Raw genomic sequence first — 26,417 nt, 5'->3', positions numbered from 1 at the left:
TTAGAAAATGTTTTTATTGTAGAATTTTATTGTTTTAAACTGTTTCATTATATGCTGTACATTGCCCTGAGTGGCTGGTTGACCAGCCAGATGGGCGATTAATAAATTTAATAAATAAATAAAATAAAAATAAAACAAATACCTGTGTCAGGTTACACATGGCAATCACGGCAGAAATGAATGCTCTATATGGGTGGAAGCCAAAACTCCCACCTTCCTGTCTCTTAAAGAATTCTTATGCTTAAAGACTTCTTCCATAGCATCAAAAGCAAGCAGTCACTTCTCAAGCAACCTCCTTCCCAATTATAAAAAAGGGCCATCTTTCACTTGGTTAATTCAAGGGAAACTCAGAGAAAGTTGCTCCTATTCACCACTTGGCCCAACACACTGGGGCACTGACAAGTGTTAATTCCCCTCTGTACATGTGATGAATCTCAGGGATGTCATGGAGAGCTGGATTTCCCGAACAGTTGATCCCCCTCCTATATGGCTAGCCACTCTCTGGAAACTCCAGAAATAGAGGGAGTAAGTTTTCCCAGTCCTTTAGTCTCTCCCTTGAATCATAGAATCATAGGGCCGGAAGGGGCCTACAAGACCACTGAGTCCAACCCCCTGCTCAATGCAGGAAGCCTGATTCCCAGGTGGTCTCCCATCCAAGTACTAACCAGGGCTGACCCTGCTTAGGTTCCGAGATCAGACAAGATCAGCACATCCAGCGTACTTCTACAAATTGCCTGGGATGATCTGTACATGACCACCCCAGCTCAGCATGGCTTATTTAAGCCATGGTGGGTTGTGGCACATACCAGGGGCCATTTTGAATATTCAACCATCAGTCCAAATCTGGGGGGCATGGCTTGTTGGAGAGGGAAACAATCCTTAAATAACCCTATATTGGAGGATTGTTTCCCCTCCAACATGCCATGGTGCCAGGGCTTGGATGACAGGACAAACTGTGGCTGGAGCCTGAATAGGCAACATGGTGCCTGTGGGCACCACAGCTCATCATGGCTTAAATAAGCCATGGTGGGCTGCAATGATCATTCAAACCAGGCCATGGTTTTGCATGTCAGCTGAAGATTACTAAGTTTTGAGTTACTATGCCTTGGATATTTGTATAATTCAAGTAAATATGTTCCCCCTTTCAACACACCTTTGTATTTCCTCCATTCTCTTATACTTATACCTCACTCTAAATCCCCTGATGACATCTCCCAATAGCTTCATATAGATCTTGAAAAGCATAATAATGTAGAACATTGGCAATCAGCAACACTATGGTACCAATACTCCCTTGCTAGCAAATATGAACACTGTTTTCATGCAATGTATGGTGAGTTGGATGTGTACTTCAAAGATATGGGTTCACATCGCACCCATCAGCCTGAATTCACTGGGTAACAGCACCCACATCTCTTTAACATTTGTAAGGTAAGTGACTGATCATTATATTTCAAGCTCAGTACCTCCATCTGTAAAATGCGAATGAGAATGGCTTCCTCATGGTGTGAGGAGGCCAAATAAATCAGTTAAACATCATAGAACATTAAGAGCATAATCCAGCTAAAGTTAAGTACTTTATAGTCCCACTGGTTTTGTCTCTCACTGACATCAATGAGGCTTAGTGAGATGGTTATCATTGGCTGGACTGGGCAGTAACAGTATAATCTATTCATGTCTACTCAAAAGTAAATCCACTGAGTTCAATGGGACTTATTCCCAGGTAAGCAAATCTAGGATTGCAGCCCAAGCACTACATGAAAGATTATTAATAAATGAATTTAAAATAGTTTAATTGCTGCATTGAAATTCCTATAAAAAAATACTTATCAGACAAACATCTAAAAAATATCTGAAGAATTGCCACTTTGTACAATACAATTGTATCACAGAAGTGATATAAATATTCCTACTATTATATTAACTTTAATGATCAAATTTAAGGATTATTATAATTAATGATGTAGCTGATGAACTGTCCTAGAAGACATATCTTATGTAAACCGCCCTGTGAAGTTCTATTGAAGGACAGTATAAAACTTTCTATAATAATTAAAGAAATTAAGAGCCTTCTTCTGCCCGTCAAACATTTGTGAAACCAGCTGTTTGTCTCTGAAGTCTGGCTCACTCATCTGAATCTTCTTCATGTTCATTACCTTTAATCTTGTATGACTACTGTATACACCTGGTTTGCATCCATAAGTGATCATCTTACTCTACTGCTCAAAGCAATACTAACGCTGACAGCCAAAGCCAGTTTCTGCATTGAGTTCTACACTTAAAAAAATCCCTTCCTCCTTCCTTCTCATGCCCCCAAAATATTTTTATATAACTGTATCATTGGCAAAGCCATGCCTCATTTATACCTTTCAGCATTATTACAGGTCAGGGTAACTCCTCCAATAAAACTGTGAACCTAGTTCTTAGTAGCATTCCCACCCCCCAGTATTCTTTCATTACTACTCTTTTCATCTAGTTAAAGTTTTATTATGTTCATCACAGACCAATTCTTGCTACAGCAAATATATCCCAATATCACAAAACATTGCATTATGCTTGGTTCAGACATAACACTAAGTCAGGATTTGTTTCACTTAGCTGTGGTTGGTTTGAAAGTCCGAACCCATACCAGGCAAGAGACTATATATTCTTTAGCAAAAAAGAAAGCCCCACCTCAGTTTAAAAGTATGATATGAAGTTGGTTTACAAATCCTGCCTTACTTTAACCATGGTTTGTCAGTGCAGCTGTTCACATAAGATGCTGCAACTTGTTGTGGCTTATTTGAACCACGATGCCCACAGGCACCATGCTGAACATTCAAGTCCCGACCATGGGTTGTTGTGCCCTGCGAACTCAGCCAGCAGGGGTTATGCGAGGGTTAAACGGTGGGTTTTGGCACATGCAAGTGGCCATTTTGAATATTCAGGACCCAGGCACATCTGTTGTGTCATCCGAATCCAGAGATCATGGGTTATGCAAGGGTTACACAACTTTCAACAACAGACTAAGGGTTATGTGAGGGTTGTTTAAACCTCACATAAATTATGATCCTCATGTTCAGAAAACATGACATGCCACAGCTGGGGCTTGAATATTCAAGACCTCCCTGGCACATGGTGCAGCACACCGTGGCTTAAATAAGACACAGTAGGCTGCTTTGATCATGCAAACTGGGTCAGTCTCTGGCTTGTTCGACAAGCCATGGTTATAACAAATCTTGACTTAGCATTATGTGCACACTCATCCTTACATTAGGATGGTAATTAATTAAAAAAGTAGGCAAATAAATTGAGTTAGCAAATTCCATAGAGAAAATATATACCTGAAGAAACTGGGCACAAGCCTTTCAAGTAATAATGTTAATGATGGCCTAGGACTCAAGGTTGGGAAAAGAAATGACCTAACTAGAATTGTTTTCCCTTGACTCCCAGCATTACCACAAAATGTTCTCTTTCCAAATCAAGGAGGAAAGGTTGGCATGAAGCAGGGAAGGTGGGTTCAGAAGATGGAAAAATAGCACGCCTACATTATTCAAATGAAAAGTATATATAAGGACATGAATAGCTGTTTGTATGGTTGCACAATTCTTTCTGGAAATGAAAAGTGAAAGAATATAACACGAATCCTTCAAAACTTGAGACAGAAAAAACAGACACTTCGAGTACTTATGATGCATGTATATACTGCTACACGCACCATAGGTACTATGCAAGTACCATCCCTACCAGGGGACTGCCCACTCTGACAGTGCAGAATGAGGGGAGTGGAAAAGCAGGAAGCAAAAACAAACTCAGTGGCAAAAGTCCCCATCCCTGACCAACTATAACAAGTGATCAGAGTTGAGAACACTGATGTCACCTTAAGTGGGTAATGGGAGGTCTCCAAGAATACAGAGATATTGCTGCAGCTTCCTACTGTACTCTCTCCTATCTGGATTAGAGCCAGTATCGATATGGTCACCCCCTAATAATATGATATAGCTTTCTGACAAACATACATTTCCAGCACCATGGAAAAGAAAATGCTTCCAGGTAGTTTCGGAAATAAACAGAGTTTCACTGATCTTAGAAGTCTCTTTTAAGAGAGAGAGAGAGAGAGAGAGTTAGAGTTTAGTTGATAGGTGATGCAATAATACAGCATTGTCTTTAAACAATTATTCATGCATTTCCAGTCTCTGCATCTTCAGGGACTAGGAATTCAGCACAACACTTTGCTTTATGCAGGTAGACTGAAAAAGGCTTAGGCAATGAAAGAAGTGAGTTGACAGAGTCAGAGAGGATGTATTACAGCAGCCCTTGTTCTTCAGGCAATATGATATTTAGTCATCTGTCTAATAAAAAGGCAGAAGAGGTCATTTTACAAGCAGATTGCCATTCACTCAGGAAGTCTCAAAAGACATGACCAAGATTTAGGTGACATGATGGCTGGTGTGGATGAAATGTCAGATTCCTGCTCTTTTGAACTCAGAGTACTCAGTTTCAGTGTGCTAGGCAGATATCATTAAACAAAGCTGTTTGCTCTGTTGTAGCCCTCTACTTCCTTGCCTCTCCATTCCTTCCCCACCCTCTGTTGCCTTCCCACACTGTTGACATTGAGATTATAAACTCCTTCGGGCAGGGACATCTATTTATTTATGATACCCTACAAAGTGCTAAATAAATGAGTAAATACTTTAAAAGAGCCATCTTACATAAAATTTTGATACATACACATAGCCTTGGTGACCAACCCAAAAAACTTGTGGCTCTGAAGACCATGCCCCTCCCATAAGAGTGGGGTCTTGTCCTTGGCTTCAAGCTATGCTTCCGATATTCAGCGAAAGGTCAGAGCCAGTCCCCCTGCTTCCAGCTCCATATTTGTGGGATTCTGTGCAACGAGAAAAGAAGGGAAGCACAAACCTAACCTAACATGAATGTGCGCTGGAGTGGAGAAACAGAGGCTTGCTTTGGTTCTGTGCCAACCAGTTGCTCCAAACACCCTTCAAGTGTAGAGCCAAAAGAAACTGCAGGCATCTTCTGAGTATTGAGAGTGGGGACTAGTCAGGCACCATTCCACCATTCTTTAGCTCTGGGGCTGGGAAGACGCCTTGGGCTCATCACACACCCCAACAGCCATTTGAGCACTTGCCATGGCAAGCAAAACTGTTGACCCCTGTACCATTTTGCTTGCATAGCATACCACATCCTATGCATGTCTACTCAGAAGTTAGTCCCATTGAACATAATGAGACAGTACTCACTATTAAGTGTTTTCATGATTGCAGCCTTAATTGTGCATCCTTACTCAGAAGGAAATCCCACTGTGTTTCATGGTGGTTTCCAAGATAAATGTGCATTAGATTGCAGCCTTAGTATCTAATCCTATGAAGCAACTAACTTACAGATTTTAAGGCCCAAGCTAGACATGATATGGGTAATGATTTTGAAATTAAAGGATGAAGTGAGCTCCCCACCCCCCACCCCCAGTCACTTGAACGTCTTTTCTCTCCAAGCCTGCTCCGACCCAGGGAAAGAGCCAGTGTGGGAGGAAAGTTCCTGGGACAATATGCCTCAAGTGAGTTGTTCAACTCCCCTTACTTGCATGTAAGTACTTACTTACTAGTACTTACTTGCATACCCTTAATGTAAGTAAGTAACTTACTATGTAAGTAAGTACATAGTAAGTACTAGTACTTACTAGTACTTACTTGCATGCCCTTTTAATATGACAAAATATTACCCAGCTCCACATTATATATGAATCATGTAGATATATTGTATTTGTTCTCTATTGTGTCCAATGTGTTCTAATAATGAGAGTGGAGGAGACTCCAATGAGAAAGTATCTATAGATGATAAAGCCCGGAGAAGCCTTTACTGTCATTGTTTTAGTCATACAGCACAAGAGTGAGGAACTTGTGGCCCTCCAGGTATTGTTGGGACTATAACTCCCATCATCCCTGAACACTGGCCATGCTAGCTAGGGCTGATGGAAGTTAGAGCCCTACAACATCTGGAGGCCTGCAGATTCCTCACCCCTGACCTACACTATGATGCCTGATCACTCATTTGCTTCCCTAAATAATGGCAAATAAAGCCATATTATTATTTATAACTCATTAGTGAACAGTGAATCCAATGAGAGTCTTCAACAGTAATTTTTTGATATATTTTAAAAAAAGCAATTGGAAGTCATTGCAAAAAGGGAGAATGCATGCATATATTTGTGTTTGCTAGCCATCTTGAACTTTCTAGGAGAAGTGGGGTAAAAAATTAAAAAAAAAATAAAATTAAAAAACAAATAGTGTAATCTGTTTGGTTATAATTGTAACATAATGCTTTATAGTTACCTCTGCTGCTTCTGCTCCTTTTTTATCTCCTGCTGCTCCACTTGCATGTTTATCACCATGCTGTAAGAAATAAAAACCAAATGGTTAACAGAAACAAACAAATGACCTACCCAAAATATTGTAATGACCAGAGAACTCTTCAGCTGGTTCTATACACCCCACTGGAGCTCTGAGCGTGTATTTCTTGAACAGAAATCTCCACCCTATGCTGAACAAATCCATTTTCAAAAACACTCTGTGATCCACTACGGGGGTCTGATGTTTAAGAAGTCCTGCTGGGTACTCACAAATAATCGAGAGCATCTAAAGCAGCTTCCAGAATTATTTATTTATTTCATTTATATCCCGCCTTTTTTCCTCTTGCAAGGAACCCAAGGCAGCTTACATTATCCTCCTCCTCTCAATTTTATCCTCACAACAACAACCCTGTGAGGTAGGTTGGGCTGAGAGTCTGTGACTGTCCCAAAGTCACCCAGTAAGCTTCTATGGCTGAGTGGGGACTAGAACCCAGATCTCCTGGCTCCCAGTCCAACACTCTCACCACTACACCAAGCTGGCTCTCTTATGATCATTATATTAATCTAGCAAAATGTCCATTATGCTGAGTGAGACAGAGAGAGGGCTTATACATTGCAAGGATCCTTGAATGCAAAGCGTACAAGGATTGCTTCCACCATGCTCTCCCTGTCAGTGGAGGCCACCCACACCTCCAGGGGAAGAGAACATGTCTTACTCCCACCATGGCGATCACCAATCTCCCCCAGAGCTACATTTGCTCCTATGGGGAAAAAACAGCTGTTCACTTAAGAAGAGCCATGCTGGATCAAACCAAGGGCCCATCTAGTCCAGCATTCTGTTCACACAGTGGCCAACCAGCTGCTTGTGAGAAACCCCCAGTAGACTACTCCATCCAAGGAAAGGCAGTTTTATCCCTACTCAACATTTTTTGCATTTTGCAACCCATTTAGTTTGTTCCAGAGAACTCAATAGAAATAATTAACAACTGAGTCTACCCTATGTACATAGTGCTGCTCTGGGTTCTATTGGTTATTTTAGAATGTGACAGAAGTGCTTTTTGGACACTGGTTCTACCCATCTTGTCCCCATCAGCCCTGCTCCCCCACCGTCCACATATTGGTGGGGGGGGATCTGAAGAGGAGAGCTGGCTCTAAGTGTGCCATCAGAGTTCTAAATCATAGGGAGCAGGAGCCTACACATGTAGAGCAGGCTCCCCTCTTCAGACCTCCCCTCCCAATGTGCTGATGGCAGAGGTGGAGCCAACTTTCTCCCAATCCCCATAATGAAGATCACATGGAGGATAATCACCCCAAAGAGGTTGCAAATTTCTAATACTCAGTTTTATATAGATAGGACAAGGATATCCATATAAACTAAATACTAATTTAACCAGCTTTGGGTTGTGCAGGCTCTTAGGTTAATTATCACCACCACATGGATTTGCTTTTAATATTTGTTTATTTAAAGGATTTTTATCCTGTTCCTCAGCCAAAAAGGCTCTTGGAACAGCTTACATGTAATCTGCAAAACAACACAGTTCTGGCTCAAATGTGCACAAGCTTGTGCCTACATACTACATGTTTGTGCTGCCCCTTCCCTCCTTAAGTGTGCTGCAATTGAAGATTTCTTGGACAAATTAACCATAGTTTCCCATTATATCTGAACCAGGAAACTCTCATTACCCAGTTTGGAACAACAGGTTCTGAAACCATGGTTTGAAGATGGTTTCAGATCCTGGTTTGTTTTGAGCCTGATAACCATAATTTGAACGTAACAGGAAACTATGGTTAATTAAGTCTGAAGTCTTCAATCATGGTGCGCTGAGAAGGGAAGGGGCAGTAGAAAGACAGATATTCCTTTGCCTTGGAACATTCCACTACTGGAGGACTCTTCATGGGTCTGCTCCAAAGATAAAAGAAGTCAGTAAGTTGTTGTTTATTTACTCAGTCGCTTCCGACTCTTCGTGATTTCATGGACCAGCCCACACCAGAGCTTCCTGTCGGCCATCGTCACCCCCAGCTCCCCCAAGGTCGAGTCTGTCACCTCCAGAATATCATCCATCCATCTTGCCCTTGGTCGGCCCCTCTTCCTTTTGCCTTCCACTTTCCCTAGCATCAACATCTTCTCCAGGGTGTCCTGTCTTCTCATTATGTGGCCAAAGTACTTCAGTTTTGCCTTTAATATCATTCCCTCAGGTGAGCAGTCTGGCTTTATTTCCTGGAGTATGGACTGGTTTGATCTTCTTGTAGTCCAAGGCACTCTCAGAATTTTCCTCCAGCACCACAGTTCAAAAGCATCTATCTTCCTTCGCTCAGCCTTCCTTATAGTCCAGCTCTCGCAGCCATAGGTTACTACGGGGAATACCATTGCTTTAACTATGTGGACCTTTGTTGTCAGTGTGATGTCTCTGCTTTTAACTATTTTATCAAGATTTGTCATTGCTCTCCTTCCAAGAAGTAAATATCTTCTGATTTCCTGGCTGCAGTCGGCACCTGCCGTAATCTTTGCACCTAGAAATACAAAGTCTGTCATTACCTCCACGTTTTCTCCCTCTATTTGATCAATCAAGGTGGTTGCCATAATCTTGGGTTTTTTTAGGTTTAACTGCAACCCAGCTTTTGCACGTTCTTCTTTCACCTTCGTCATAAGGTTCCTCAGCTCCTCCTCACTTTCAGCCATCAAAGTGGTATCATCTGCGTATCTGAGATTGTTAATGTTTCTTCCAGCGATTTTAACTCCAGCCTTGGCTTCATCAAGCCCAGCATGGCATATGATGTGTTCTGCATACAGGTTGAATAGGTAGGGTGAGAGTATACAACCCTGCTGTACTCCTTTCCCAATCTTAAATCAGTCCGTTGTTCTGTTGTCTGTTCTTACCGTTGCTACTTGGTCGTTATACAGATTCCTCAGGAGGCAGACAAGATGACTTGGTATCCCCATACCACCAAGAACTTGCCACAATTTGTTATGATCCACACAGTCAAAGGCTTTAGAATAGTCAACAAAACAGAAATAGAAGTTTTTCTGAAACTCCCTGGCTTTCTCCATTATCCAGCGGATATTGGCAATTTGGTCTCTAGTTCCTCTGCCTTTTCGAAACCCAGCTTGTACATCTGGCAATTCTCGTTCCATGAATTGCTGGAGTCTACCTTGCAAGATCTTGAGCATTACCTTACTGGCATGTGAAATAAGTGCCACTGTTCGATAGTTCGAACATTCTTTAGTGTTTCCCTTTTTTGGTATGGGGATATAAGTTGATTTTTTCCAATCTGATGGCCATTCCTGTTTTCCAAATTTGCTGGCATATGGCATGCATCATCTTGACAGCATCCTCTTGCAAGATTTTAAACAGTTCAGCTGGGATACCATAATCTCCTGCTGCCTTGTTATTAGCAATGCTTCTTAAGGCCCATTCAACCTCACTCTTCAGGATGTCTGGCTCTAACTCACTGACCACACCATCAAATCTATCCCCGATATTATTATCCTTCCTATACAGATCTTCTGTATATTCTTTCAACCTTTTCTTGATCTCTTCTGCTTCTGTTAGGTCCTTGCCATCTTTGTTTTTGATCATACCCATTTTTGCCTGGAATTTACCTCCTATGTTTCTAATTTTCTGGAAGAAGTCTCTTGTCCTTCCTATTCTATTATCTTCTTCCGCTTCCATGCATTGTTTGTTTAAAAATAATTCCTTATCTCTTCTGGCTAACCTCTGGAATTTTGCATTTAATTGGGCATATCTCTCCCTAATATGGACTTTAGCACACTCCGGGAGAGAGCGCAGGACAGGAAGGCCTGGCGTGCTATGGTCCATGGGGTCGCGAAGAGTCGGACACGACTGAACGACTGAACAACAACAACAAAAATCTCTCCCTATCACTGTTGCCTTTTGCTTTCCTTCTTTCTTGGGCTACTTCCAGTGTCTCAGCAGACAGCCATCTTGCCTTCTTGGTTTTCTTTTTCTTTGGGACATTTTTTTGTTGCCACCTCCTGAACAATGTTGCGAACTTCTGTCCATAGTTCCAAGTCAGTGAGATCCATCCTTTAAACAGCCTTCCCCAACATGGCACTCTCCAGATATGTTGGACCACAACTCCCATCATCCTTAGCCAACATGGCCATTGGGTTAATGGAAGTTATAGTCCAACACATATGGAGGGCACCATGTTGGGGGGATGCTGCAGAAGAAAATGTAATACGTTCTGAACATATTGAAATCCGATGTTTTCTTGAAATTGTAGCTTTAGTGTGGGTTAGCACAATGTAATTGCCTTAGCTATTGGTGTACATCTGTTTTCATCAGTTCAGCCTGTTGCACATAAGCCCTTTTGTCTTTTATGGAGGTCTATGTCTTCTAATTCATGAGGCATGCCTTACAGATCAAGGAGCAGTAGCTCACAGGTGTGGCTAGTAAAGAAAATGCTTCTATGGCATTGTACTATGCTCCTGTGAATATTATTGCAAATGCTGATGATTAAAACTAAAAACACTTTTCCCAGGAAGGTTGTATGTGCCTCGCCCAGCTACTTAATTCCATTCTTTCTCTTAAGCGTTCTTTTAATCATTGTGGATTTACAAGTTGAGAAGTTACTTTTTCATATTGCTATTGATAGCTATCTATTTATTTTAGATACCTTAAGAAAAATGTGGTTCTAATTCAACATTGGATAAGGTCCTCCTTCAAACACAATAATAATATCAGTAGCCAGAGAGATGGTGGACTCTTAGCATTCTGCTGCTGTACTTGCATTTTTCCCCACCCAAGGAAAACTTAACACTTGCTTCATGGATGTACAGTTGGGGGGAAAAGTGCCCACAAAAACTCTGTCATTGAATGCAGCACATTCTTATACCTGTGTCCTGCTGTTTGTGCAGGAATCTTAGTGATATTAGCATGAGCTCCTTGTCTGCATCTGTGGCACTGTATGACTCTTTAGAGCTGCTGTTCTTGGAGCACAGGAGGTAGAATCACAGACTTAGGGCTAGTTTACACTCGCACATTCAGAACTCCTTAAATCTAGTATCAAATGATGACTTGTATTTGTGATAAGCCACTGCATATTCATCACCACAGATAGCCCTTTTCTTTCACCCAGTGTCAACTAAAATGCTTTATTTCTCAATGGAAAAAGTTTTTAAAAAATCGTTGCGAGTCATCAGGTAACAACAAATAAGGTGCATATGTGAACCAGACCTACAAAAGAGTCTTTTAAATAAAGGCTTTCCTAAAGAACCATGGAACACTGCAACAGGAAGATAACATTATGACCATTATCATTACATATTATTACCAAAGCATATGCATCTCATATAAGAACCAGTGTAGTGCCTGGCGTGCTATGGTCCATGGGGTCACAAAAAGATGGACACGACTGAATGACTGAACAACAAGTGTAGTGGTTAGAGTGTTAGACTAAGACTGGGGAGACCCAGCTTCAGATCCTTACTTGTCTGTGAAGCTCACTGGATGACCTAGGGTCAGTTGCCTAATCTGCTGGACTGATATAGTGCAGATAAAATGGGGATGGGGAGATGTACACAATCTTGAGCTTCTTGGAAGGAAGGATAAAAAAGTAATAAAAATGTGCAGTGGGTGCAGAAGAAGCAGCACTTGAAAGTTTTGGTCCTGGGTATGGCTAATTAGATTTCTAGTTTTTGTATGGATGCAGAAAATCAAGCAGGTTTATGACATGATTTCATAATGCTTGGAAAATGTTAGATTAAAGACCACTACAAATACCTTTTGAAGCACTACACCTAAAATACTATCAAAATCACCTTAAAAACACACATACACTGTAATTCATTTCCCCTTTTTAATTAGAACATTAGGCACCAGTCTAGCTGATTAGAGAGTCAGGCACATAATTTCTAAAATGTGGACTTGGTGTTTATAAGCACTGTTGCAATGGGAGATCCTATGCTTCCTTGACAATCATTCATACTGAATAGGATCATTGTGTATTACACTTATCCATCTTTGCTACCTGTGTTCTAATCTAGTTCAGTTAAAGGAAATTTGAGCTTTGCAAGTGCTAAAAGAAATGTTAGGCAGTTAATCCTGGTAAATGCACAGAAGGAAAAATGTCATTTTACAGCAGCCCAGTATGATGGCTTGGGCTGGACCCATAAAAAGATAATAGGACATTTGGGGATATTTTCCTATGGTCCCATAGTAAAGGGCCATCTCCATTGTGGTGCCCAGATTGTGGAACTCCCTGTCATGGAATGTATTGTTTGTTTTAAAATATTTACATCCTTCTTTTCCTAAAAGTTTAAGGTGGCTAGTAGCAAAGTACAAACACAATAAAATGCTATTAAAATACAGTGCAATAAAAACTGTAGAACAAATCTCAAAGAAGCAGATAAAACAATTACGAACAGCATGTATAAGCAACAAAGCAGACTTCATTGACATCAATAAAGGTCAAAGGCGAAGGTCTTCACACTGTAGTGGAAAGTCATCAGGGAAAGAGTGAGACAGGAGTACTAAAGCCTGGGAGCAGCAACCTAAGAGTAGGGGTGCACGAAACCCACGTACCTGGTCTCGCAGCTTTTCGCAGTGGGGGGGAGGCGCTTCGCTGCTCTCCCCCTGAAGTTCAGGCCGGGGGGGGAGGCTTCCCGCCTTGCCCGGCCGAAATTCAGGCCGGGGGGGAGGCTTCCCGCTTCGCCCGGCCGAAATTCAGGCCGGGGAGGAGGCGCCTCGCCTCGCCCGGCCGCGAAATTAAAAGTTAAAAAAAAAAAAACGCCCCCGTGATAGGCTACGTGACGATTAACGTAGCCTATCACGGCTAGATCTGCAAAGTCAGCCATGATAGGCTACGGAAATTGTCACGTAGCCTATCACGGGTGACTTAAAAAAAAAAAAAGCGTGTACGCAAATGGCGGCCCCCATAGGGAGCCGCCATTCTCGTTCCTTATTTGGTCGCTGTAGTCTACATAAATCTTTACGTAGACTACAGCGACCAAATAAGGAACGGGAATGGCGGCTCCCTATGGGGGCCGCCATTATCCGTACGCGCTTTTTTTTTTTTTTAAGTCACCCGTGATAGGCTACGTGACGATTTACGTAGCCTATCACGGCTGACTTTGCAAATCTAGCCGTGATAGGCTACGTTAATCGTCACGTAGCCTATCACGGGGGCGTGGTGTTTTTTTTAGTTTTATTGGAATGGCGGCGGCGGCAGCCGGTCGAAAGATCGGCTGCCACCCCCGCCCCTGACGAAGACCCGACGAACCGCCGCCAGGACCCGCCGCCGGGAGGGACATTCGGCAAAGGTAAGTCCCGTCCTGGGGGGGGGGTGCGGGGTGCGGGGGGGGGTGCGGAGAATTTCTCCCCGAAACTTGTTCGGGGGGCCGAACACGTTGGCGCTCGGCCCCCCAAAGTTTCGGGGAGAAATTCTCCGCCAACCCTACCTAAGAGGCCCTCTCGCTTGTGGGAAACACAAAGGGCTTCTTCACATGGAGCTCTTATCCTGCTATTGAGATTGTTTACTCACAGAAGTTTGTGAGCCCTTTACATACATCGTTAACCTCCAGGGCATCTCCCACACAAAATGACCCTTACTGCATTTTCTAAACAATCAGAGATAACGAGCTTTCAAATTACCGCACTTGAGTTCTGCTTGAGTTGCCTCATGAAAAAGGAAAAGCTACAATAAGAGGAGCTAGACCACAGCGCCATCTAGTGGCTGTGTAATGAAACATATCGAAGACTCAGATAAGGGGGGAAAGGGGGGGGACAGGAAGCGCGTGTAAAGAGAGTCCATCATGACCCTGCATTTAAAACAGAAGCAGAAAGCCACATTTTAAATGTGGGATTTTCGGCTGGTGTAGAGATGCTCAAGGGCCTCTGCTGATTATCTTAATGTGTGGGTAGGCTCATATTGGAGAAGAAGACCATTCAGGTACCTGGTTCCAAACTGTGTATAGTTTAAAGGTCCTGACCAGCACTTTGAATTGTGCCTAGAAAAAATAGGGAGCCAATCCATCTCATCCATCCCTGTTCAAAGCCCACCATCACCTCAAGATACTTTTATTCTGGCAGGCATCATGCCAGACTACAGATGAATTATTCCTGACTCCCCATGTAATTTTTTAAAATTTGCCACCTTTTCTGTTCTTAATCTTTCCCTGCCCTGAGTATTTTAGTTTGTATTTTGATTCTGGTTAATTTTTAATTATCATCTGCAATGGACCCCTAAGAATAAGACTGCTCTACTTTTAACCCTTTTAACAGCATTTTAATATTATGCTGTTGATTTGATTACAACAATATACTAGAATACTAGCACATATGGTTAGCTGCTGTGCCATCCCAGCCAGACTGGTCAGTGTCCATTCAGCTGGGGAAGTCTGGCACAATGACTGATTGGCTTCCAGGATTGCCCCCCAATCAGGACCAGAGAAACCTTTTCTTTTACATACCAGCAAAATGTGTCATTCCTAAAAACTGTGGCACAAATGAAGGTAAATAGCTCAATTAGGACAACCCTCCCCAACCTTGAATTCCCAAGATTCCTGACCATTGACCATGCTGACTAGGGCTGATGGGAGTTGAGGTCCAAAACATCTGGAGGGCACCAGGTTGGGAAAGACTGGATTAGGGGTCTATGGTGCATAGGACTGTCAGAGAAATATACAACAGATTCAAATGAGTTCAGATTTCTATGAATCCAGCCTGTGGATTCCAGCTTTTTCCAATTCCACGGACCACTTTTTTTTACTTTTTGAGGGGATTTGTGCAAATTTGCACTTGTGCTGATGTGCATTTGTGCTAATGCCCACTTGTACAAATGGAATTACATTCTCGTACATCGCTTTAAAAAATCCAGTTCCATCAACAAGTGGACAACAGAATGAAAGACGCCTGACAATCTATGAAACATGGACGGAACAGATTTAAGAAAACCTGTACATCCCTAATGATGCAGTAGCAATACACCATATTAAGCCACTTCCTAGAGATTTGTCTGTAATGTTGCACTTGACTCCACTGATTTCATGAAGGTTGATGTGTAGTTGATGTCTATAACTTAATGTATGCTCTTACCATTTCATTTAAAGGCTATGACCTAGTTCACATGACACACTGGGATCACCATGGGTTGTTTAACTATGATAAGCCACAGCACAGGCCGGACACATGTGGCCGCCATTATGAATATGCAATTCCCAATGGTCTTGTGGCGTGTTGTCCAAACTCAGATACCATGAGTTATTCGAGGGTTAAACAACCCTCTCATAACCCTCAGTTTGTAGTAGGGTTATGTGAGGGTTGTTTAATCCTCAAATAAGCCACGGTGACCGGACTCAGATGACACGCCACAACCCCACTGGGGGTTGCATATTCATAATGGAAGCCACACATGCACAGCATGTGACACATCAATGTGGGTTAAACAACTGACAGTGAGCACAGTGTGTCATGAGAACTAGCCCATTTTAACTGCATAAGGAAAGCCAAAAGTTTTGGTTTCTGTAAAATCTTCCAGAACAAAGGCAAATAATAATTATTCACTTCAGATCCCTGCCTGGAGAGTTTAAAGCTAATAAGAGCCTTTAGGTTCAGTTCCTCTAATGTGCAGAGACTCTCTGGGTGGTTTTTATCATCAGTTTGCCCATAAGCACAATTTGTTTAATTCAGTTCATATCTGCTTCATTATGCTTCTATTTGAATTTCCACCCCTACTTAAAAGTACTAAGGACCTTTCATCTATACAAGCTGATTGATTCCAATTTTGAGATAAGACAGTAAGTGAAACAGAAAACAAGTATTCGTGGAATAAAGATTATGCATATCCTAGCCAACGCCCTACAGAAAACATCCCAGGGAAAATAGTATTCAAGTATTTTCCTTGTGTGCACCTTAAAACAAAGTTACTATGGCTGCAATCCTATACACAATTAGGTAGGAATAAGTCCCACTGAATTTAATAGGATTTACTTCTTAGTAGATATGCATAAGATTGTGCTGTGAATACCTCTTTGCTGAGAAAAAGGTTAACTCTATTGCATTACCCTATCTTGAAATTATTATCCCAATCTACCAGAAGAAATGGACACATGTTTTGTTTACTACTCTACTCTTCTTTCATTAATTATATGTAAGCCTCTCTGAGAGCCTTTTTGGCTAAAGAGCAACATAAAAAACTTCAGTAAAATAAATAATAAGCAACACACACATCTATTGGAGTTGGCGATCTAGTATGCTTGGCTCCTACCTATGGCACAAATCCAACTGTAGTTGTTGCACATACCTGGTTGTGCACATCTAGTGGTCATACTACATCTATATCAAGACACCAATAGCCATGTAGTGTAGTCTGCATGAGCATCACCTTACAGGGATAGATATGTGCTTCTGCACACAGATCTTCCAGGCTGAACGATTCACCACCACCTGCAATTTTACGACCATTTACTAGAGTTTGCAAAATCAGCAAATTACATGAATGGATTTTTTTAATGTAGTTGCAGGATTACTCAGAATGATATCGTGTGATGGGAACTGCCAAACGTAAGAGTTGTGATTTATTTTCAGAATGCTCCAACAAGCTAGGATTATACATAGGAATGAAGTTCTTAAAGGTAAGAACTTTTTTTATTTTATATAGAAAGTTCACTTTATGTTAAGCTTTTATTCAGAACAGAATAACAGCCTAACGTTTTTAACACATTCTCTTTCCAATTACACACGTCACTATCAGGAGGGGGAAAGAAAAAGGAAATATAAAGGACTTTTTGAAAAGCTATACAAGTTAGTAAGAATACAAGCATAAACGTTAGTAGGCTTGCTATTAAATTTCAAATAGATGTGGAGTGTATATCCAGTCTCCATAAAAAGGAGGGATATGAGAATTTTATCATGACTAAGTCCATGCCATAAAACTTCAAGAATTTTCAGAAGTATTTATATGCCATTTCCCACCCACTCCAAAATCATCAATGGACACAACTACCAACACATCTTCACAGGTTTTAAGCATGACAACTTCATTTCTTTCAAGCCGTTCCTAGTTTACTATATGCAGGACAAAATTATATACCAGAAGTATCTTTTTCTAATCAACATGAATCGGATTTATGCCACAGAAGACAGCCCTATTCTGTTTCTTCAGAACCACTTCCACTTTCCTTTTCTTATCACCCAAACCCTTCCCCCATTTAAAGGTTGCGGGCTGCACAGACAGCCTGCAAGAACAGGTCAGCAACCACTCACATACCAGAGCGGGGCGAAGTTCCCTGTTCCATGGGAAAAGGCATCCCCGACGTAACCTGTGCAGAGGCGCGCTCTGCAGGTAAGCTTTTTCAAGAGCCTTATCTACAGAACTGATTGACACTTCCCTTCCAAAACCTACATAGGAGGCAGCACGAAGACAAAAACGGCAACCATAATCAACTCCATATATATTTACCGTAGCATACCACCAACTTGCAAAAGCCATACTGGGTACTTGCTCCCTCTTCCTCCCCTTCCAACTTCAGCTTCGCTATTACTAACCGCGCTCAGCCTACGCGAGGCTAGATGCGTCCCTCCAGCAGGGCGGGGCAGGTCCGGGGGGAAAGGAGCGGGGCGCGACCGTAGCTGCCGTGTCGCTTCGCCAGGCCCGCCCCAAAACAGGCAGTAGACAGAGAAGCATCGCGGGCGGGCGTTGAACTACCACGTTTGCGCCTGCCGCGGCCACCAAACAAGGGCGGGCCTGTCCCTTTCAGGAGACATAAGGCAAGAATCGCATCCCTGGAGCGGGTCTCTCTGGGCGCTAGCTAGCAAGGCTGTCTGGAGCCTTTGAAGTGGGTTTACATTCCCGTGGCCTAGGTCCAGGGGGAAGGAAGGAAGGAAGGAAGGAAGGAGCGTGAGTGTCTTTCTCCAGACGATTTAAGGCGCATGTTTAGACAGAAAAAAAAAGTCCTGCAACTTTAAGCATCCCCCAGCCAGCGTGGCTGGCTGGGAATCGTAGGACTTTCCTCCCTGTTTTCCTGTCTAAACATGCATAGGATCTCTGCCCTAATTTCTGGAAAGAACGGTCCCTTGTCTTCCAGTTTTCTATGGCTAAGAAGCCCTATCCCAATGGCCAGGGATCCGGATGAGTTCATAGCTACGGAAGGGCACGCCGCGCACGACCAGGAATGAACAAAATTCCTGTCATCGTGAGCTGTTAAGTATATATGGAGGGAGGGCTTTTCTATTTTACAACCCTTCTTCCGCGGAGCGCGGGAGGGCTGTCAGGACGGGCTAAATCATCCACTGTCAGGGGGCAGCAGGTTGGTCGTAACACCGTAACATTGTTTCTAAGTACTTTATTTTATTTTGTCCTCATAGGGTAAATTGCAACTATTAATATGGGAAAAACTAAAGCGTACATGATTAGAGTGGGAGAACACAGGGCTGCTGGGGAGGGGAAGGGGCATCTTGAGCAATTTGCCCCAGATCCCTGCAACGCCAGGGCCCCTGTGGCTGCTCTCCTGCGCCAACCTATGTTGGCGCCTACCACACGGCTCAACACAGCCCAAAACGCTAATGGTTCCTTGTAGGGGGCAGAGACAGACAGGCTCCCAACATCACACCAGCCCCCGTAAACTCTCTGGCCAGGGCTATCCTATAGCTGATAGCATCAGCTGTTAAGAATGAAACCTGCTCCTGTCTGTAGAGCTCCGTAGTGAGCGTCACTTCAGTCTCTTCATCCCAAGAATGTTGGCAAAGCAAGACAGACAGTTAGGAACTGGCTTTTAGAAGAGGGGGAGGGAAGAAGAGGGGGAGGTGTGGCAGGACTGTGCTATGGCATTAGAAAAGGGGTATGGGCTCCTCTCTCAAAAGCTATCCCTCAGACTAAACTATGAGCGGGATAGGCTGCATCACCTGCCATCTGTTCCTCTGCAGGGGAAGAAACTGGAAACTGTAAAACACACACCCCTTCAGATTGTTTTGAAAGAGAAGGGTGAGAGTCCAAGTCACACCCCTTTCCCTCATTTCTGGGAGAAAATACTTTGGACTATATTTCGACTCCACCCTCACCTCCGGCCTGTCCGATCTCTCCCCACTTAAAAGAAAGACACTGTAGGGAGCTACATCTACCCCAGCCAGGTCTTGATCTGAGCCACAGAATGAACGTGGAACATTTTTTCAGGGCCTGGGGGGTTTATTCCTGGAATACGGGACGGTAATGATAATGAATGCCTCTGAGCATATTCAGAGTGCCTTCCATCAACACAGAAGCAGTAGTGTAGTGGCAAATTTAGAAGTGTAGGGTCCCTTTGTGACAGTCACAGCTATGTCCCCTCACAGCCACACCCCCTTCTAAGATTATACAACCTCATAAGATATACAGCCTTTAACTGGGATCCAAAAACAATGCAGCTGAGAGTAAGACAGTGGTATTTCAGTTGGATGTCTGAGAAAAATGCAGGGGTGTTAAAATATTTTTCACCCACTCACTCACAAACATTTTAGGTTTTCAAAATATGATACTCTATGGAAGTTTCAACCTCTCCACTCAGCCCTCATGGACAGATCCCTTCTCATTTAAACAGCCCCCTTGCACACTCCCTTAGTACCCCAACATTACGCATTAGCCTTCCCTAAGCTCCTTCATTATATCTCCCCCCCCCCCACAGAAACATCCACTCACCCAGCTGGATTGAACTACACACACACACACACACAGTGGTATAGTAGTAAATTTGGAAATGCAGGAGCTCATTGTGACAGTCTCCAAGGACAGTCCAAACATTTCAGGCAGCTGTGTTGATCCATATCAACAAACCAGTTCTAGGAGTTTTCATCTCCACCAGGAGCACATCTTTGGTAAAGCGAATAGGTCTTAATTGCCCATTCCAGACCAAGTCATCCCAAATACTTTGCATTCCAACACAGAACAATATATTGTTGTTTGGAGAATTCATTCCCCCCCGCAGCTACAGTGAGGATCACAGCTAAGCTCAGAGGGAGCAGGGAATTCTGAGGGGGGAGGCAGATGATATCAGAGTCCCTGCTAATGAAAAAGTGCTGGGGCTGCGTCCCTGCAAGCCCTGCCTCCACTACACCACTGCAGACGAGCCGTAGACAGCCCAAAGGCATCCGGGATTAGTGGGCAGGGCTTCCAAGACAGAAGGCAGGGCTTCTAGGCAAATTTGAGCCCCTGCAGTTTAGAAACTACAAGGGGGAGGGAGGAGTCTTGTACCTCTGCAAAGACAAGTACTTAATGTGGCATCAACTTTCATGGGACTGCAGCTCAGTTTTTGAAGTGGCACAAAGTATCTGCTGTGACAGAGACTAGAGAGGGCTGCCCCTCTGGGATTTGTTTAGAAGCTACTCACTGATCCTCCTCCTCACACACCCATGCCCCTAGGGAGGAGGCGCCCTGGCCTTTAATCTCCACCCGCCAGGACACGGGGAGGAGGATCGCTGAGTTCCGCTGACAGTATCCCTCCCCACAATCCCTAGCGGGTGGGAACTTTTCTGAACTTGTCCAGACCTGAGTACACACACACACAGAGAGAGAGACACACACAGAGAGAGAATCCAACGTCTGTATTCCTTGGGAGTGAATATCAGCCCTCTCTCTCTGAGCAACTGTTCTCTCGCTCTCCCCGGTGTGCCCTGCCAGGAGCGGAGCTGTCGCCCTCTGCCTTCCAAGTCCTTCTGGTGGTTCGGCAGAAGTAGGGAAGATTCCTCGCCCCTAGCGTGCCCCCACCCCCGGTGCTCGTGGCGGGACTGAGCCTACTGCGTAGTCCTGCGTTGTGTCTCAACCCTACACAACACGCAGTTTTCTCCCTTGTACCGCTGCCTCGCCCCACCCAGCGCCTGGATCTCGTCCCACACCTCGCTGCCGCCTTCTGGCTCCCCGCCGCACAGGGCGCTGGCAAATTCCTGCGCCTTGACGCATTCGCCTCAGCGCGCCCCGCTCCTCCGAACCTTCTTCCCTGCTGGGACAGTGGCGGAAGGCCGTTCTCCTGACAGCCAGCCGGTCCTGCCTCAGGGGCTTCGGCCCCTTTACTTTACTTCCCTCCTCCGTGCCGCTGCTTACCGCTTTGCCCGCCTTGGCAGGGTGCTGCTTCTTGCCTTTCGTCGGCTGCGACATGACAGCTGAGGAAGCGCTTTTGCTGCGAGTCGCGCTTTCACCTCTGCGGCGTGTTTACGGGACGTCGCAGTAACTCCAGTGCAGAGGGGAGAGACGACGCGGGCGGGCAGGGAGGGTCCGGGCAGCTATGAAACAGCTTTTCCGACAGCCCCCCGTGCCAAAGCCAGGCTGCTGCAGCACCGCTAGTCCCTCCTCTTCCTGCAGCCGCCGCCGCCGCCGCCGGTTTAGTAACTAACAGCCCAAACTCCTCGGGTTCGGTATTTGTTGACGAGGGAGGGGAGCTGGGCTCGACGAACTGTGCTTGGTGGCCGGTTTTTCTGTTTGCCAAGGCATGCCTGGTAGACTTTAGTTATTGTCTTAAGAATACTAACAGAGCCTGCTGGGCGAGGTTTAATTTTGTCTTGTTTGACCTGAGCCAAGTTTTATCTTCCGGACAGAGGACTGGGCTAGAAAGTGCAGCCTCCCATTTCCCCCGCACCCCATGCCCGGCTTCCAGTTTGGGATTGGGCCTCTTCTCCCATAGCAGAAAAAAAACAAGGTTTCCTGATAATTAACCTGAGCGGGGCAATAACCCCAAAGCACCTTTCTTAAAATCGAGTGCCCTATCTAAAGACAAACAACGAAGTTAAGCAGGTTTGAGTCTGGCCAGTGTCTGGATGAGAGACCCCAGCCTGGGATCCCATGTATGTCACCCAGAGTTCCATGACAGAAGAGAGGCAGGCTATAAATGAATAAGGCTGCAATCCTACTTACCTGGGAGTGAGCTTGGTGGGGTTTACTTCTGAACAGACATGAGTAGGAATGCACCATAAAGTGTGATTTCAACAAAATATGTGTTTATTTAAAACTGTTACTTTACTTTCATCAAAATCAATTCCAGTGTTATACTTAAAAAAAAAAATGCCACACATGAAAATACAAATAATTAAATTAGCTAAGTGATACAATTCAGCAAGTTAAAAAGAACCCTTCAGCAAATTAAAAGCCTAGGTGAATAAGAAGGGTTTAGCCTGCAATCAAAAACAAAACAATGTCAATGCCAGGAAAGTCTCCTTGGGGTAAATATTTGATAGTCAGGGTGCCACAGCTGAAAACGGCCTTTTCCTCATGACCATCTTGCTCATTCTGACAAGGGTGCCACTCAGAGAAGGACCTCAGTAGATGACCTAGGTGCACAGGAAAGTCGATATGCGAACAAGTAACCTTTAAGGTAACTGGTCTCCAGTAGCTGTACAGCTCCAAGGCTGCAACCTTATAGCAACCCTATACACACTGGCAGGAAGTCCTATTGCACTTAATGGGGCTTACTTCTGAGTAGACATGCACAGGATTGTTAAGTGGATAGTAGGGATGTTGGAGAAATCCTCCATGGACCCCAATTTAATAGAATCCAGCCCCTCAAAGTCCGTGGAGGATCGGATCTCCTACCTTGTTTTCCAGTGCAAAGTCCTCGCCAGCAGATCCTCCCTGCCGCTGGCTCCAAAGACCCAGCGATACAGCCGTCATGGCCGTATCACCGGACTGCGGACGCAAATGGCATCCACTCTACCATTTGCGTCCCTGCTCTTTAACGTGATAGGCTATGTAAAGATTTATGTAGCCTATCATGGTAAAGTGCAGGGACGCAAATGGTGTCCGCTACGCTGGACGCCATTTGTGGATGCAGACCGGCCATGGCCAGAAGTCTGGCAGTGGCTGGCCCTGGCCAGCAGCTCCGTGGACTCATGGTAGAGTGGAGCCGGCTGGGGAGGATTCTGGGGGGAGGACCGAATTACCCCCCAGGTAAGTGGGGTTTGTACACCCCTAGTGGATAGGACATCGCCGGATGGTCAATATCAAAATCAGATTGATTATGTACTTCGCAGCCAAAGATGGAGAAGCTCCATACAGTCAGTAAAAACAAGACCTGGAGCTGACTGTGGCTCAGATCATGAGCTTCTTATTGCAAAATTTCAGCTTAAATTGAAGAACGTAGGGAAAACCACTAAACCATTCAGGTATGACCTAAATCATATCCTTTATGAATATACAGTGGAGGTGAGGAATAGATTTAAGGGACTAGACCTGATAGACAGAGTGCCTGAGGAACTATGGATGGAGGTCCGTAACATTGTTCAGGAGGCAGCAACTCAATCCATCCCAAAGAAAAAGAAATGCAAGAAAGCAAAGTGGCTGTCTGATGAGGATTCAGAAGTAGCTGAGGAAAGAAGGGAAGCGAAAAGCAAGGGAGAAAGGGGAAGATATATCCAACTGAATGCAGAGTTCCAGAGAATAGCAAGGAGAGACAAGAAGGCCTTCTTAAATGAACAATGCAAAGAAATCGAGGAAAACAACAGAATGGGAAAGACTAGAGATCTTTTCAAGAAAATCAGAGATCTCAAGGGAACATTTTGTGCAAAGACGGGCATGATAAAGGACAAAGAAGGCAGGGACCTAACAGAAGCAGATGAGATGAAGAAGAGGTGGAAAGAATACACAGAAGAACTATACAGGAAAGATCTTATGTCCCTGATAGCCATGACAGTGCGGTCACTGAACTTGAGCCGGACATCCTAGAGAGTGAAGTCAAGTGGGCCTTACGAAGCATTAGTAACAACAAAGCTAGCGGAGATGACAGTCTTCCAGCTGAGCTATTTAAAATCCTAAAAGATGATGCTGTTAAAGTGCTGCACTCAATATGCCAACAAATCTGGAACACTCAACAGTGGCCACAAGACTGGAAAAGGTCAGTTTACATTCCAATTCCAAAGAAGGGCAATGCCAAAGAGTGTTCAAACTACTGTACAATTGCGCTCATTTCACATGCCAGCAAGATTATGCTCAAAATCCTGCAAGCTAGGCTTCAGCAGTATGTGAACCGAGAACTACCGGAAGTACAAGCTGGGTTTCGAAGAGTCAGCGGAACTAGAGATCAAATCGCCAACATTCGCTGGATCCTGGAGAAAGCAAGAGAATTCCAGAAAAACATCTATTTCTGCTTCATTGACTATGCTAAAGCCTTTGATTGTGTGGATCACAACAAACTGTGGCAAATTCTGAAAGAGATGGGAGTACCAGACCACCTTACCTGTCTCCTGAGAAACCTGTACGAGGGTCAAGAAGCAACAGTGAGAACCGGACATGGAACAACCGATTGGTTCAAAATTGGGAAAGGAGTATGACAAGGCTGTATATTGTCGCCCTGCTTATTTAATTTATATGCAGAGTACATCATGAGAAACACCGGGTTGGATGAATCACAGGTTGGAATTAAGATTGCCGGGAGAATGATCAACAACCTCAGATACGCAGATGATACCACCCTAATGGCAGAAAGTGAAGAGGATCTAAAGAGCCTCTTGTTGAGGGTGAAAGTGGAGAGTGCAAACGCTGGTTTGAAACTCAACATTAAAACAACTGAAATCATGGCATCTGGCCCCATCACTTCCTGGCCTATAGAAGGGGAAGAAATGGAAGCAGTGACAGATTTTATTTTCTTGGGCTCCAAGATCACCACAGATGGTGACTGTAGCCATGAAATTAAAAGATGCTTGCTCCTGGGGAGGAAAGCTATGGCAAACCTAGACAACATAGCAAGAAGCAGAGACATCACCTTGCCGACAAAGGTCCGTCTAATCAAAGCTATGGTTTTCCCAGTAGCAACGTATGGCTGTGAGAGCTGGACTATAAGGAAGGCTGAGCGCCGAAGAATTGATGCTTTCGAACTGTGGTGCTGGAGAAGCCTCTTACGAGTCCCCTGAACTGCAAGGAGGTCAAATCAGTCAATCCTAAAGGAAATCAACCCTGACTGCTCACTGGAAGGACAGATACTGAAGCTGAAGCTCAAATATTTTGGCCACCTAATGTGAAGAGAAAAGTCACTGGAAAAGACCCTGATGCTGGGAAAAATTGAAGGCAAAAGGAGAAGGGGACGGCAGAGGATGAGATGGCTAGATAGCATCACCGATGCAATGAATATGAACTTGAGCACACTCCGGGAGAGAGCGCAGGACAGGAAGGCCTGGTGTGCTATGGTCCATGGGGTCACGAAGAGTCGGACACGACTGAACGACTGAACAACAAAAGAAGTCATTAAGAGACATGTAGGAGCTACAGTGACTCTTGAGTCCTCTGGAATTGTCACTAAGCAGTCTTTTGAAAACCCCAGAGTAAATATTAGCATTCCCTCATGTACAAAATATCCCTTTAATACATTAACGTGTTAACCCATACGTGGTGGCAGTGCTGGGGAAATGTGGTGAAGGCCACTGATTTAGATGACTTCAAAAGGGGGTTAGACAAATTCCTGGAGGAGAAGGCTATAAATAGCTACCAGTCTTGATGGCTATATGCTACTTCCAGTATCAAAGGCAGTATGCCTGTGTACACCAGTTGCTGGGGAACATGGGTGGGAGAGTGCTGTTATGCTCATGTCCTGCTTGTGGGCCCGGCTTCCCATTGACAGCTGTTTGGCCAATGTGTGAACAGAATGCTGGACTAGATAGGTCAGGGGTGTTGAACGTCTACCAGCCCAACAGCCGAATTCCATTTTGGAGAAGCTCTTGGGGCCACATTCCAGTTGTGGGCGGGGCTGAAGGCAAGGCGGGGGGGGGGAATATCAGCATATTTTAGCTTAAAGCTCTTACTGCCAGTAAGTGAGAGCCAAACTACACCTTATGCTAATCATGTAGTGTGCAGATGCGGCTGGTCTTTTTATGCTTGTATACATTCACAGCCCCAATTTAGATTGGGACCATGATGCTTGAGGAGGGGAGGGTTAAACCTTTCTCCCTACCATTTCCCCCCAAATGTACACCCATGGGGGGGTAAAAAAAGAAAAAAAGTCTCCATTGGAAGTCAATGGAAGCATCCCCCCTTTTTAATCCCCCCATTGGGGGTGGGATTGGTGCTCAGGGAGCACTGTGGTCCCACTCTGAACTGAGGCTGCATGTGCTTACACAAGATAGTGGTGTAGTGGAGGCAGGGCTTGCAGGGACACAGCCCCGGC

The 26,417-nt window shown here is 44.3% G+C and overlaps 1 protein-coding gene across 25 annotated transcripts in view; it reads right to left on the bottom strand.

The window, feature by feature from the left end:
- CAST (calpastatin) overlaps nt 1-21,630 on the bottom strand; it is an 86,058-nt gene extending 64,428 nt beyond the window's left edge. For 19 of the 25 annotated variants that reach the window (XR_014787660.1, XR_014787661.1, XR_014787662.1 and 16 more), the window contains exons 1-2: nt 21,377-21,630; nt 6,330-6,389 (exon numbers count right to left, since the gene is read on the bottom strand). Coding sequence is in view for 19 of the 25 variants with exons in the window: in XM_084833706.1 (XP_084689832.1) it covers nt 6,330-6,389; nt 21,377-21,430 (114 nt within the window). In the remaining 6 variants the exon portion in view is untranslated. Of the gene's footprint in view, nt 1-6,329; nt 6,390-17,767; nt 17,851-21,376 lie in introns of those variants that run through there. The other 6 variants (XR_014787665.1, XM_084833712.1, XM_084833713.1 and 3 more) reach the window with 1 other exon arrangement.
- Between the last annotated feature and the right edge of the window lie 4,787 nt (nt 21,631-26,417).

This window comes from Heloderma suspectum, chromosome 2 (assembly GCF_057233095.1).
Source record: "Heloderma suspectum isolate Gila_16-S chromosome 2, 16-S_ref, whole genome shotgun sequence".
Classification (NCBI taxonomy): Eukaryota; Metazoa; Chordata; class Lepidosauria; order Squamata; family Helodermatidae; genus Heloderma; species Heloderma suspectum.
Note: the sequence above shows the minus strand (reverse complement) of the source record. Positions and strands in the feature narration are given on the sequence as shown.